The sequence below is a fragment of the Microcaecilia unicolor genome, chromosome 6 (genome assembly GCF_901765095.1).
Source record: "Microcaecilia unicolor chromosome 6, aMicUni1.1, whole genome shotgun sequence".
Classification (NCBI taxonomy): domain Eukaryota; kingdom Metazoa; phylum Chordata; class Amphibia; order Gymnophiona; family Siphonopidae; genus Microcaecilia; species Microcaecilia unicolor.
In genome coordinates, this window is record NC_044036.1 from 333605908 (window position 1) to 333619862 (window position 13955).

The 13955-nt window shown below is 46.9% G+C and overlaps 1 protein-coding gene across 1 annotated transcript in view; it reads right to left on the minus strand.

The window, feature by feature from the left end:
• Positions 1 to 13955, minus strand: part of ABCA5 (ATP binding cassette subfamily A member 5) — a 135692-nt gene that overhangs the window by 12021 nt on the left and 109716 nt on the right. Inside the window, exons 30-36 of the mRNA XM_030208503.1 lie at positions 13716 to 13833; positions 12993 to 13084; positions 10512 to 10687; positions 6868 to 6943; positions 6686 to 6780; positions 4323 to 4442; positions 1913 to 2059 (exon numbers count right to left, since the gene is read on the minus strand). Coding sequence (XP_030064363.1) covers positions 1913 to 2059; positions 4323 to 4442; positions 6686 to 6780; positions 6868 to 6943; positions 10512 to 10687; positions 12993 to 13084; positions 13716 to 13833 — 824 coding nt within the window. The remainder of the gene's footprint in view (positions 1 to 1912; positions 2060 to 4322; positions 4443 to 6685; positions 6781 to 6867; positions 6944 to 10511; positions 10688 to 12992; positions 13085 to 13715; positions 13834 to 13955) is intronic.

The following is a 13955-nucleotide window of genomic DNA, read 5'->3' on the forward strand; positions in this document are numbered from 1 at the left end:
AACCAGGTTTTCACATTTAGCACATGCTATGCTTGCGAACGTTTAGAATAATGACATATGTGCCCGTAAAATGCCAATATTCTGTCTGACGATGTGAAAGTTAACAGTTTATTGAAAAACATAGTGATGGGAATCCAGTAAAAACGTATAGAAAAGCATAAGAAATTCTTAAACAGATGAAAAGTGAATGTGGGTTGATCCATGAAGATTTGCGCATCAAACCATTTTTCCAGGATGGATAAAAGAAAATTGAAAGTTGTGTTCATATGGTGAGAGCAGCATTTAGTATCTGATGATCCCCGAAGAAAATATTGCTACAGACTATTTATTACATTGTTTAAATTGATATATAAAAAACAGAAATAAAGATAACAAGAATAGACGAAAGATTATGCTGGTTTGGGACAAGGACTATAGTACATTGTTTTGAAAGTTCCCCTCACATGAAAACTGTGGTCTATTCAATTGAATTCTTGCAATATTCTGCCTGGGAACTCTCTGCCCGATATTCAGCCAGCAGTGGGCAACGCTTTGATCCGATATTCAGCTGGGCTGTTTCAAGTGACTGGCATTGAATATCCAGGTTCATTTTTTTGACAGTGGCAACTTAGGGGGTCTTTTACTAAAGCCGTGGTAGAAATCAGCTGGCGGTAAACACCGAGACACCCAATGGGCATCTTGGGGAAGGTCTCACGCTTTCAAGTCCTGCGAGACTTCCCCCAACTTCCTGCATGGCCCGGCTCATGTAGCACGTCCATTGACTTAGCGGTAAAGTCTCATGCGTTAACTGGGCGGTAACGGTCGACGTGCGTCAGAATGCCGATTACCGGCCGCGCGCCAGAAAATAAAAATATTTTCTGGCGTGCCTATCAGACGCACGTCAAAAATTGAAATTACCGCCCGGGCCACACGGTAACTCGGAACTGATGCGCGTTGGGCACGAGTTAGCACTTATGCGGCTTAGTAAAAGGACCCCTATTTGTTTAAGAAGTATTTAGGGATGTAGCTCATTTTAATGGACTTTTAAAGGTAATCAACAGAAATAAAACATGGAAAAGAAAATAAGATGATACCTTTTTTATTGGAGATAATACATTTTTGATTAGCTTTCGAAGGTAGCCCTTCTTCGTCAGATCAGAAATAAGCAAATGTTGATAGATGACAGTATATTTAAGTGAAATGTGCTACATTGGAGAAACAAGTCAGATGCTAAAGAAGAGATTTAATTTACATAGACATCATATGAAAAATGCCAATACCAACCAGGATGTCACCTCTGTGGGGCAGCACTTTACAAAACCAGAACACTGTACCAGTGATTTTATGGTGAGAATATTGAAAGGGAACTTTAAAACAGTACAGGAACGTAAGACCTTTGATGTCAGAATGATTAAATATTTTGACACCCACCAGACAGGACTTAACAAGGTTCTGGGTTTTCTAGCTCATTATAAACCATAAAATTGTACTGCTTTGTCACCCTCTTATTTCCACTTATATCTCCCTGTCCCTCATCCACCCAGCTCTCCCTGTCTCTCACCTAACCCACCCTCATCCTGTTAGACTGTCACTGAAATGCTTTGATGTTTCACTTATATATACTGTCATCTACCAACATTTGCTTATTTCCAATCTGACGAAGAAGGGCAACCTTCGAAAGCTAATCGAGAAATGTATTAAGTTATGTCCAATAAAAAATATTTTCTTTTCCATGTTTTATTTTGTTTGATTTCTATTGATTACCTTTAAAAATGGACTAACACGGCTACCACACCTCTCTACTCAAATGGACTTTTAAAAATTATGATGTTGTAATTTTGTCCTGGGCATCCCAACTTCTTGTGAGCCAAACAACCAGAAACATTATGTACAGGGTATAAACGCTATTAAGTACTGTAATGTAATGTTTTACCTTCCTTGCCGGCTTGCGTTCGGAAAGATCTGCAGGATTTCCTTATGAAGAAGTTCTTTCTGTGTCTCGGTCATGTCGGCAACTTTCACTTCCAAATAATACCCACTGCCAAATTTACTCTTCAGATGCTGAACTGTACCGATGCACCTTAGGAAAGGTTATCACACGCTCAGTACCGTTCTGTACCTCTGCAGCGCCTCATGATCGTTAAACAAATCCTTCCTGGTTTCTCACTATTTGAACTAATATTTACGATCAAAACTGGGAGCAGAAGACATGTTGAAATAACTTTCAGCCAAATTAACCCGAAATCCACACTATACACACAATTGTTAACTCGGTAAGTGGGAAAAACTGATACTAAACTGAGCTCTCGCGTTTTATATATAAAAAAAGAAAGGGAAAAGCCTCAGAGGTCCGTGGTAAATACAACACCCTTACGGACCGGTCTGTGGAACGCTCCTTGTATGCTAGTTTCTAGATTACTCTGGGCTGTTCACACTGAACCTCTATCTATCACCTATATTCATTCATTGCTAAACTTTATTTGACCAAACAAATATTTTTATGTTTTTTTTATATTAATAAAACCTTCACATAACTTGCAGCTCACTTATCTGTACCAACGGGGCCCATTTCACCCACTGGCTTCATCAGGGATATAGTTCTCTAAGTGTTGGCCGCCATTACTTTTCAGTGGGTGAAATGGGCCCCGTTGGTACAGATAAGTGAGCTGCAAGTTATATGAAGGTTTTATTAATATAAAAAAAACATAAAAATATTTGGTCAAATAAAGTTTAGCAATGGATGAAAATAGGTGATAGAGGTTCAGTGTGAACAGAACATAAGAACATAAGCACCGCCATACTGGGAAAAGACCAAGGGTCCATCAAGCCCAGCATCCTGTCTCCGACAGCAGCCAATCCAGGCTTCAAGAACCCAGCAACCCCCCCCCCCCCCCCAAAAAAAAAAAAAAAAAAAAAACATTTCAATTTTTAATAATGTTCAATGGACTTTTCCCTCAGAAATCTGTCCAAACCCCCTTTAAACTCCGTAAGGCCAGCTGCTGTCACTACATTTTCCGGCAACGAGTTCCAGAGTCCAACTACACGCCGAGTAAAGAAAAACTTTCTCCTATTTATTTTAAATCTACCATATTCTGGCTTCATCTTGTGTCCCCTGGTTCTACTGTTGTTTGAAAGTGTAAACAAACGCTTCACATCTGTCCGCTCTATTCCGCTCATTATCTTGTAGACTTCTATCATATCAGCCGCCTTTTCTCCAAGCTGAAGAGCCCTAACCTTCTCAGCCTTTCCTCATAGGGAAGTCGTTCCATCCCTTTAATCATTTTCATCGCCCTTCTCTGCACCTTCTCCAATTCCTTTATATCTTTTTTGAGATGCGGCGACCAGAATTGGACACAATATTCGAGGTGCGGTCGCACCATGGAGCGATACAACGGCATTATAACATCCTCGTGTTTGTTTTCCATTCCTTTCCTAATAATACCCAACATTCTGTGCACTTTCGTAGCCGCCGCAGCACACTGAGCCCAGAGTAAGCTAGAAAGTAGCATACAAGGAGCGTTCCACAGACCAGTCCATAAGGGTGTTGTATTTACCACGGACCTCTGAGGCTTTTCCCTTTCTTTTTTTATATATAAAACGTGAGAGCTCAGTTTGGTATCAGTTTTTTTCTACTTAGGGTTAACAATTGTTGAAATAAATTTCGGGCCAATATTTAAGGCAAATTATTCTCAAAATATATATGAATGATATTGGTCTATTTAGAAAAAATTGTGGGCCAGGTAAGGCCAATTAGGTATCAGAGCACACATGATTCTATTTTACTCACCTCCAGGACCCCTTCCTGCCCACCCCATCTGGCCACAAAGTTTTCAGTTATCTAACTAGCTACCAGTAGCAGCATCACTGCTCCTTGAATATCCAGCAGCTGGATCTCTGTAGCCTTTCCAGGTCCGGTCAACACATGAGTCCTGGCCTGCCAGATAGACCAGGCTAACTGAAGTACATAAGTAATGCCACACTGGGAAAAGACCAAGGGTCCATCGAGCCCAGCATCCTATCCACGACAGCAGCCAATCCAGGCCAAAGGCACCTGGCGAGCTTCCCAAACATTCTATACATGTTATTCCTGGAATTGTGGATTTTTCCCAAGTCCATCTAGTAGTGGTTTATGGACTTGTTCTTTAGGAAACAGTCTAACCCCTTTTTAAACTCTGCTAAGCTAATGTCCACCTTTCCAACAGGACTCTAGACAGAGGGCTCCTGTGAGGTACCAAAGGCTCCTGTCCCCACCCTATTCACTTGCATAACCCAATTCTCCATAGCAAGCACGCTAATCTTCTCTACAGATTACACACAGACGTGCGGAGGTGGCCAGTGCTAACCTTAATTGTCCGGATACCAAAATGGCCACACGGTCACAAAGCGCATCCACCTCCTCGATGTAGTGGGTGCTGAGAATGGCAGCTCGCTCTCCGCTTCTAAACGCGGCCCGCATCGCTTTCCTGAAAAACAGCACAGTGCCAGGGACACGAGAGTGAGGCTTCCATACTAACAGAAATGGTGCCATTTAACTTGTCCACGTTCTGTGACATCTCGGAGCTATCTTACTTGGACCAGGGGCGGCCCAACCATTAGGCCACCTGAGGCACTCTTCAGGAACGGCATCTCAGGGAGCGGCATCTCCTCCTTCACGTTTTACCTCGTCACGTTCCAAACCCGGCAGCAACTCCCATACGCTGCCCTGACGCTGGCACCCGCCTCTTCCCTTTACTGCGGCCGCCTCTCTGATGTAACTTCCCATTTTGTCAGGGCTCAGGCAGCCGCAGTAAAGGGAAGAGAGGGGTGCTGGCGGCAGGGCAGTGTATGGGAATTGCTGCCGCTTCCGGGTTTGGAATGTGATGAGGTAAACGCTGGGGGGGGGGGGGGGGGGGGGTCAGCATCTTGGCCTGGGGGGGGGGGGCAGCATGTTAGCGCCATCTTGCCTTGGGCTGGCCCTGACTTCAATCCATGTATAAGTCTAAACTACACAGTCTTCACCTGTATTTAAATTTTATTTTATTTTTTCAGATTTTGCAGCATGGGGTCCTACTTTGGGGATCTTCTGTTACTTCATGAAAAATGTGCAACTTCTGAACAGAGTCTGAAAGGTTTTACTCACACATTTCACTCTGTAAATCACTCCTAACCCTTATTCACTTGTTCAGAACCCTTATTTTATCACCCTCACTTTAATATTCCCTTATCTCTTGTTTGTCCTGTTTGTCCTAATTAGATTGTAAGCTCTGTCGAGCAGGGACTGTCTCTTCATGTTCAAGTGTACAGCGCTGCGTACGTCTAGTAGCGCTATAGAAATGATAAGTAGTAGTAGTAGTCGTCTTTGGGATTCCGGAATCTTGCTACTCTGAGGTTCTGCACAGAATCTTGCTGCTCTTTAGGATTCCACACAGAATGTTGCTACTCTGTCCTTATCCCTTATTTGTCCTGTTTTTCTGTCCTAATTAGATTGTAAGCTCTGTCAAGCAGGGACTGTCTCTTCATGTTCAAGTGTACAGCGCTGCGTACGTCTAGTAGCGCTATGGAAATGATAAGTAGTAGTAGTAGTCGTCTTTGGGATTCCGGAATCTTGCTACTCTGAGGTTCTGCACAGAATCTTGCTGCTCTTTAGGATTCCACACAGAATGTTGCTACTCTGTCCTTATCCCTTATTTGTCCTGTTTGTCTGTCCTAATTAGATTGTAAGCTCTGTCAAGCAGGGACTGTCTCTTCATGTTCAAGTGTACAGCGCTGCGTACGTCTAGTAGCGCTATAGAAATGATAAGTAGTAGTAGTTTTCTCTACAGCAACATCCTGCTAAATTTGAGAAGGGAGAAAGCCTCCTTATAAAGCACAATAACTCCAAATCCACCCATTAAGACATTCATGTCCCTCTATCTCCCCCGAACATGTGGACAGCGATTTTGTAAACCATTTTCATGTGAATGTGCTCTTAGGAAATTAGGACGTGAACTTTTACAGTAAGCCTGCTCAGGGGAGGGGTCTGGGTTGAGCACGAATTAGGCACATGTTTTTATAAAATGCATACGTACTTTGCAAGCTGTTCCCGAACAGCTGTGAATGTCAGCACCCACTATTCTGCAGAATTTTAGTTAGTACTTTATAAAGGCAAAAAGGCGCCTACGGGAACACCTTCCTGAACTATTAAGGTGTCATGTTTTTCAGCGCCGTGCACGCTCGTTTTAATGAAACTGAGCATGCACAGTGCTGAAAGCAGGACAGGGCACCAGCAAGGTAAGACCAGCGCGGGACAAATGCTTTAGCTGGCAGGGTTTGGGGACCCCCGCCAGCCAAGGTACCTTCCAGCGGCGGTGGCTGGGAGGGGGGGAGCAGCGGTGGGGAGGCAGAAGTATTCCAGCGACACCGGGGGGGGGGGGGGGGTGGGTGGGCAGCAGGAGGTTGGCAGCAGGGAGGCTGGCCAAAATGTGCTCTCCCACCTTGGGCTCTGGCCCCCCCCCCCCATCAAGGTCTGGCTACGCCCCTGACCTCAACTACGTGCAAACGTATCTCATGCATATTAATGGTGGGTATTCTGAAAACCTGACTGGCTGTGGGGAGTGGGGGGCAGTCCCGAGGACTGGATTGAAAACCAGTAGTTCGAAAGATGTTTTAAGATGACCGAAGCCCTGAGAGTTCAAGTTTGAAACTACAGTTAATTCAATCCCTTTTTATGCCTGTTACTGGATCTCACCACATCTGCTGCTTGGCTCTAGGGTCCATACCCGTCGACGGCTCATCTAACAGCATGATTTCAGGGTTCCCCAGGAAGCTCAGTGCAAAACATAACTGGGGAGGAACAGAGGGGACAGAATTATAATTACCAATGGCAAAGGATACCGCAGTGGCTGAACTTTCCATATTTCCAAGCCCTACCTTTCTTTTCATTCCTGCCGAGAGCTTCTTAGCCGGCTTCTTGAGTTCATCTTTCAGGGCAAAGGCACTCGAAATTCTAAAAAATGTGTACAGGAGTCTTGTGTGACACATGAAATATTGCATACATGACTCCATCAATACAACTGACTGTGATACTTTCACTTGGCCAATAGCGCAGGAGCGGAGCCAGACACCCAATTTTGGGTGGGCAGAAGAACTCTGCCTTGTCTCATAAGTGACTTGCGGGCTCATTTTCAAAGCACTTAGCCTCCCAAAGTTCCATAGAAACCTATGGAACTTAGCCTCCCAAAGTGCTTTGAAAATATGCCTCTTGGTCTCTCCCTCTCTCGCCTGTGTGCCATATGGAGGGGCATAATCGAACGGGGCGCCCAAGTTTTCATGAGGGCGTCCTCGCAGGACGGCCCCGTAAAGTGGCGGGGCAACCCGTATTATCGAAATAAGATGGACATCCATCTTTCGTTTCGATAATACGGTCGGGGACGCGCAAATCATGAAATTTAGGTTGACCTTAGATCGTTTTTGAGATGGCTGTCCCCGGTTTTCGACGATAATGGAAACCGAGGACGCTAATCTCAAAAACGACTAAATCCAAGCCATTTGGTTGTGGGAGGAACCAGCATTCGTACTGCACTGGTCCCCCTGACATGCCAGGACACCAACCGGGCACCCTAGGGGGCACTGCAGTGAACTTCAGAAATTGCTCCCAGCTGCATAGCTCCCTTACCTTTGGTGCCGAGCCCCCCAAAACCCACTCCCCACAACTGTACACCACTACCATAGCCCTTATGGGTGAAGGGGGGCACCTACATGTGGGTACAGTGGGTTTTGGGGGGGGTTTGGAGGGCTCAACATTTACCACCACAAGTGTAAGAGGTGGCAGGGGATGGGCCTGGGTCCACCTGCCTGAAGTGCACAGCACCCACTAAAAACTACTCCAGGGACCTGCATACTGCTGTGATGGAACTGGGTATGACATTTGAGGGTGGCAAAGAGGCTGGTAAAAAATGTTTTTACATTTTTGTTTTGGGTGGGAGGGGGTTGGTGACCACTGGGGGAGTAAGGGGAGGTCATCCCCGATTCCATCCGGTAGTCATCTGGTCAGTTCAGGCACCTTTTCGAGGCTTGGTCATGACAACAAATGGACCAAGTAAAGTCGGCCAAATGCTCGTCATGGACGCCCTTCTTTTTTCCATTATCGGCCGAGGACGCCCATCTCTTAAGCACGCCCCAGTCCTGCCTTCGATACGGTGCCAACACGCCCCTGTGAATTTTGGTCGTTCCCGCGACGGAAAGCAGTTGAGGACGCCCAAAATCGGCTTTTGATTATGCCAATTCGGGCGACCCTGACAGAAGGACGCCCATCTCCCGATCTGTGTCGGAAGATGGGCGCCCTTCTCTTTTGAAAATTCACCTGATGGTCTCTCAAACATCCCCCTCCCCCACATACCTTTTAAAAAGCAGATTTTCACAGGCAGCAAGCAGCAACTAATACACACTGCTCATGTTGGCCTCACAACCTTCCCTCTGATGCAACTTCCTGTTTTGGCCTAGGCGGGAATACGTCAGAGGGAAGGCTGTGGGGCCAGTGCGAGCAGTATATCAGTCGCTGCTCACTGGAGGCGAAGATCTCTTATTTACAAGGTATGCAGGAGGGACAGTTGTTGGGAATTTTTGGTTGGTGGGGCTTGGGGATTCCTGCCAGCCACATCATAGGTGTGCTGCTACTGGGTGGGCCTGAGCCCAAAGTGGATGGGCGTGGGCCCACTTGGCTATGCCACTGCAACAGCGATCCTGTGGGGCTCATTTTCAAAACAAAGTCCAAAAAAATGTCATACACTGGCAGAAGGACCCTATTCTCTCAAAAACATCCAAATTGCAATTTTCAATACCCCAATGTTCTGCTCCACAGCTTTTCCAAATTTCAAGGGGGTATGTTTTAGGCGCGACATGGGTAGCACCAAAAGATAGATGTTTTTCTGTAACAACGGAACAAAATGAAAACATCTAGAGCCAAAATGAAAATGTTTTTGGCTAGACCTGTTTCAATTCTGGCTAAGTGACCAAAAGGTAACCTAAATGCAGTGCCGTAGCGAGGGCGGCTGACACCTGGGGCGGGTCGCCGCTGCGCACTCCCCCCCCCGGGTGCAGCACGGCGCACCCCCCCCCCCTTGGCACGCATTCTTACCACTGGCGCAGGAAAGGGGACGGGTGGGAGGGCTGCTCCGCCCCGAGTGCACGTCGCTGGGAGCTGCGTCGGCTCCGCTGGTTCCCTGCTCTCTCTGCCCCAAAACAGGAAGTAATCTGTTCCAGGACAGAGGGAGCAGGGAACCAGCGGAGCCGACACCCCCCCAGCGGCGTGAACCCGGGGCAGACCGCCCCACCGCCCCCTCCTTCCTACGCCACTGCCTAAATGACCACTGGAGAGATTAAGGCATAAACTCCCTTACTACCCCAGTGGTGACTGACCCCCCCTCCCCCCAAAGCTGTGAAAGAAACAGAACATACCAGCCTCTATGACAGCTTCAGGTGTTATGGCCAGTCTTATTAGAGCAGCAAGCAGGTCCCTGGAGTAACCTAGTGGTCGGCGCAGTGGACTGTAGAGAAGGGGATCCAGGCCCATATCCCACTGTAACTGGTACACTTGTGGTGGAAAGTGTCTGCCCTCCAAAACCCACTGTACCTACGTATAGGTGACACCTGCAACCATAAGGGCTATTGTAGTGGTGAACAGTTGGGTACAGTAGGTTTTTGGTGGGTTTTAGAGGGCTCCCCGTACAATATAAACGGGTAACAGTGAGATGTGTACCTGGGACCTTTTATGTGAAGTCCACTGCAGTGCCCCTTAGGGTGCCCCACCATGGTTTTATAGTCACCATACATTAAATTTAACTACTAACCCATGGTAATTGCAAAACCTTACTGTATTTAAGTAGATAAGAGACTCTGGTTAGCACCATGAAGACAGATATGTTCAAAACTATTTTGGTGTAAACTCAAAATCACACAGCGAAGATGACACAAAGATATGGTCTTTAGATGATGTATAAAAAGTCCAAATTTATTGCGTAGCTCAATAGACACGATAAGTCCAGATCAATAATGTAACTCAAAGAGACCCAAAAAGAGTTACATTATTGATCTGGACCTTATTGTGTCTACAAGACTATTTTGACTCACGAGGTCAATATTCTAAAGCTTTATCCAGCTATGGGAGTCAGCCAAATCAAATCCCTCCCCTCCCCTCCCCTCCCACCAGTTACTTTTTTATGAGGACAAACTGGTGCCCATCCAAAAATTATCTGGACTAAAAAAAAAGAAAGTGCTCATGGGATGGGGCCTAGCTTTGGCAGGTTCGTGCTGGAGAGCCACTTATGTAGATAACGCTATCCAAATAAAATTAGCAGCTCAATATTTAGATAAAGTTATCCAGGAATTATCGCTACTTGACAGGTAGCACACACTTAGATCACATTATGCATTCCCATTCTTTATCAGCAGGCCAATATCTTAAGCATATTAATTCTTAATTAATAACTCACATATGCATTTACCAGGTCAGTTAAATCATTTATTAGAAGGTGCTGGACTAAGATAATATTTAGTAACGTGGGCAAGGCGATTACCGCTTTATCACTTCTTTAATTTCAGTTGGGTTCATTCCTTTGATGGCACCGTAAATCTCGAGATGCTCTTCCAGGGTAATCTCGGGCCAAAGTGGGTTGATCTGTGGACAGTATCCCACAAAACTGACAGAGTTGATTTCTTTACGGCCTTCCAGTAAGTTATCGTCCATATAAACCTGTGGGTAGAACAGACTTTTTTTCATTTCACTTTATGGAATCTTTAAATTGCTGCTAACAAGAAGCAATGGGAAACGCATTCAAAAATCTTTAGTGAGGCTCAACATAGTTGATTTGTTGCAACAGATGTGTATCAGGCTAATTGTTTACGGAGATGCCACGTGGGAGACCTCCAGCTCCGAGTGAGTGGGGGAATAACCTGCATGAAGCAGAAACTACGATGGCAAATGAATGCATGAGGGGTGGGGGGCTGCAGCATAGGAGGCGACTCTGGGTGCTTGAGCACCTCCAATATTGAGAAAATTGCTTGAATGTATACAGGGAGGGGTTATTTCCATTGGGCATAGCACCCCCAATAATTTTGAAAAGTTGGCTCCTATGGGCTGCAGAGAGTGGCAATTATGATCCTAAATGCATGGGGGGAGGGGGAGGGAACTGCATAGATTAGCAATTACAATCCTAAATTAATGTGTGCGTGGAGGGTGGGGGTGGGGGGTTGTCTCTGTAAAACGCGATAATTATAACCCTGACCACCTTACTGAACAGACTAGATTGGTTAATTAAGTCTTTATAAGCTTTGCTTCATTTCACCACTTCAGTGGTCCTGTCTTTGGATAGCCTGGTTCTCACCCCCACTTCCCTTTCTGTTTTAGTCTTTATATGCCGCCATCTCAAAATATCTCTTTCTTCACTATCCTAATATCCTTCTTGTTCAAGTCAATAAGCTGAAAAGATTTGTATAATACTAAAGGTAACGAAAATAAAAGCACAAGAAGCCTTGGAGGGTGGGGGCGTCAACTCAAGAGTTTTATTGATTAGACCTGCGCTTTTTCAGCATCCTTTTGAGACTATCACCCTAGATTACTGATTTCACACACTGGAATACCATCCACTTTGATAGACCCGTGATGCAGGCAGTTTCGGCAAAACACGGACCGTGTCGGGTCTGATCAATAAAACTCTTGAGTCGAGGAGAATCTACCAAGCCCTGCTTTTGTTTCATTCTCCCGTCGATCCCTTTATACAGAGTTGGGAACCAGAACTGGGCATTTCACCGGGGGGGGGGGGGGGGGAGAAATTGGAAATGAGCTTTAGAGTTTTACTTAGGCCGTCTGTCAGTTGCACATTAATAGAGAATGGACATAAAATGTTATAACGTTGGTACCATACGCCGAAACAGCTGTTACAAATCTTTCATACGGGGACGGGACTCTGCTGGCAGAACTATGGGATGCTTGGCGATATGTATCCTATACGGTGGACTTGTCCAGATGTTTAGCCCTATTGGCAGAAGGTTCACTCATTTGGCCCAGCAGATATTGGGGGGCTTGGAGGGCTCTTACCCACTGAAAGTCAAATATTGCTTACTACATCGCAGGCCCTTTGGCATAAAATCGGAGCATCACAGTTTGGCAATTAATTTGTTTACGGTAGCACTTTTAGCACTGGCTGCAGCATGGAAGAGTGCATTGATTCCACCTAAATCCACCTATCTTAGGAAATTGGCCTATCTCCACCTGACGGTGGAACTGACAGCAACCAAGACTGACCAGCTGCTGAAATTTCAAAAGATGTGGGACAAATACCAAGTCTGGAGATCTACCCTATCTTCTTGAGAAGGTTTGCAGAAGGACGCTTCAGATTGCTGCTCTCTCTTCATTGCGTGGACTGAGATTGGCATAGGGGGAACCCTTTGGGGGATCTGAGGGGGTGGGGGGGCAGGGTAAGGCTCAGGGCCGCCGAGAGGGGGAACGGGGGGGGGGGCAAAATTCTTTGGGCCTCCAAGGGGGGCCCAACGCCGGGGTCAGGCCACTGGCGCTGCAGTCCCCGGTCTCACCTGCCTGCCTCCACGGCTCCAGGCCCCCTTCATTCAACGCGGCAGTCGCAGATCGCCTCTCTTCTGGCTTTGCCTCCCTGTGTCCCGCCATCATCTGATGTAACTTCCAGTTTCCGTGAGGGCGGGACACAGGGAGGGAAGGCCAGAAGAGAGGTGGATCTGTGACTGCTGCTTTGAATGAAGGGGGCCTGGAGCCGTGGAGGCAGGCAGGTGAGACCGCAGACTGCAGCGGCAGGGGGAGCGACCGTGGGGGGGGGGGGGGGTCGGGGCAGCAGGGAGGGGGGCGGAGGCGGGGCGGCCTTGCCCCGGGCCTGGCCTAGTCTCTCGGCGGCCCTGGTAAGGCTGGTTTCTGATATGCTAAGTTTATGTATTGTATATGTGCAGATTTTCAATAAAATTCATTAATTAAAAAAAAAACTACAGCCTGGAAATACTGTGAATAAAACATTTGCCTCCACCATATATACCTGTCCTGCGCTTGGCTCGGTGTCGCCTGCCAGTATGTTGATCAGGGTACTTTTCCCAGCTCCATTAGGTCCCAGCAGCCCCAGTATCTCCCCTACGACAAGTCACACACATTGCACATGTCAGCCTAGAAGAACAAGACCACCCTGCTCCATAAAGAAAAAAAAACAGCCGAAGGGTAATTCCAGGGGCGACCTGACCATTAAGCCACCTGACGCGTGGGCCTGGGCGTCACTCTTTGGGGAGCGGCATCTCTCCACTCTTCGGGGAACAGCATCTCCCCCTTTCTTCCTCCATCCTGTCCGCTGCGTTTACCTGTTGTTTCGTCATGTTCCAAAAGCTGGCAGCGATTCCCATATGTTGCCCTGCCGCTGGCACCCACCTCTTCCCTTTATCGTGACCGCCTCTCTAATGTAACTTCCTATTTCGCCAGAGGCTCAGGCGGCCGTTGTAAAGGGAAGAGGTCGGTGCCGGCTGCAGGGCAGCATATGGGAATTCCTACCACTGGTGGCTTTTGGCTCGTGACAAAACAATAAAGTAAACGCTGCGAATGAGGTGGAGGAAGGAAGGGGGACATCATCTTGGCCCGGAAGGGGCGACATCTCAGTTTGTAAGGAGCAGCATCTCGGCCCGGGAGGGGAGGTGGGAGGCGGGATCTCGGCTCATGGGGTGGGGGGCGGCATCTTGCCTTGGGCCTCCCCCTGGGTAATTCATACAGTTCCAACCTTTTCCTACACACAATGAGATGTTCTTAGTCGCCAACTTCTTTATCTTCCTTCCGAGAAGAAAATTTCTCTTTTCAGGATACTCTTTATGCAAACTGCTGACCAAAATGGATGGCGTCTGGCAAAAGACAAAAAAAATAACGAGGACAAGCAGTTCACAATAATCCTATATAATAATTCTCACCTCCAACGTTCTAATGTGCCTGGGACCGTGGCTCCCTCGGAGGTGGTCTGCTAGGC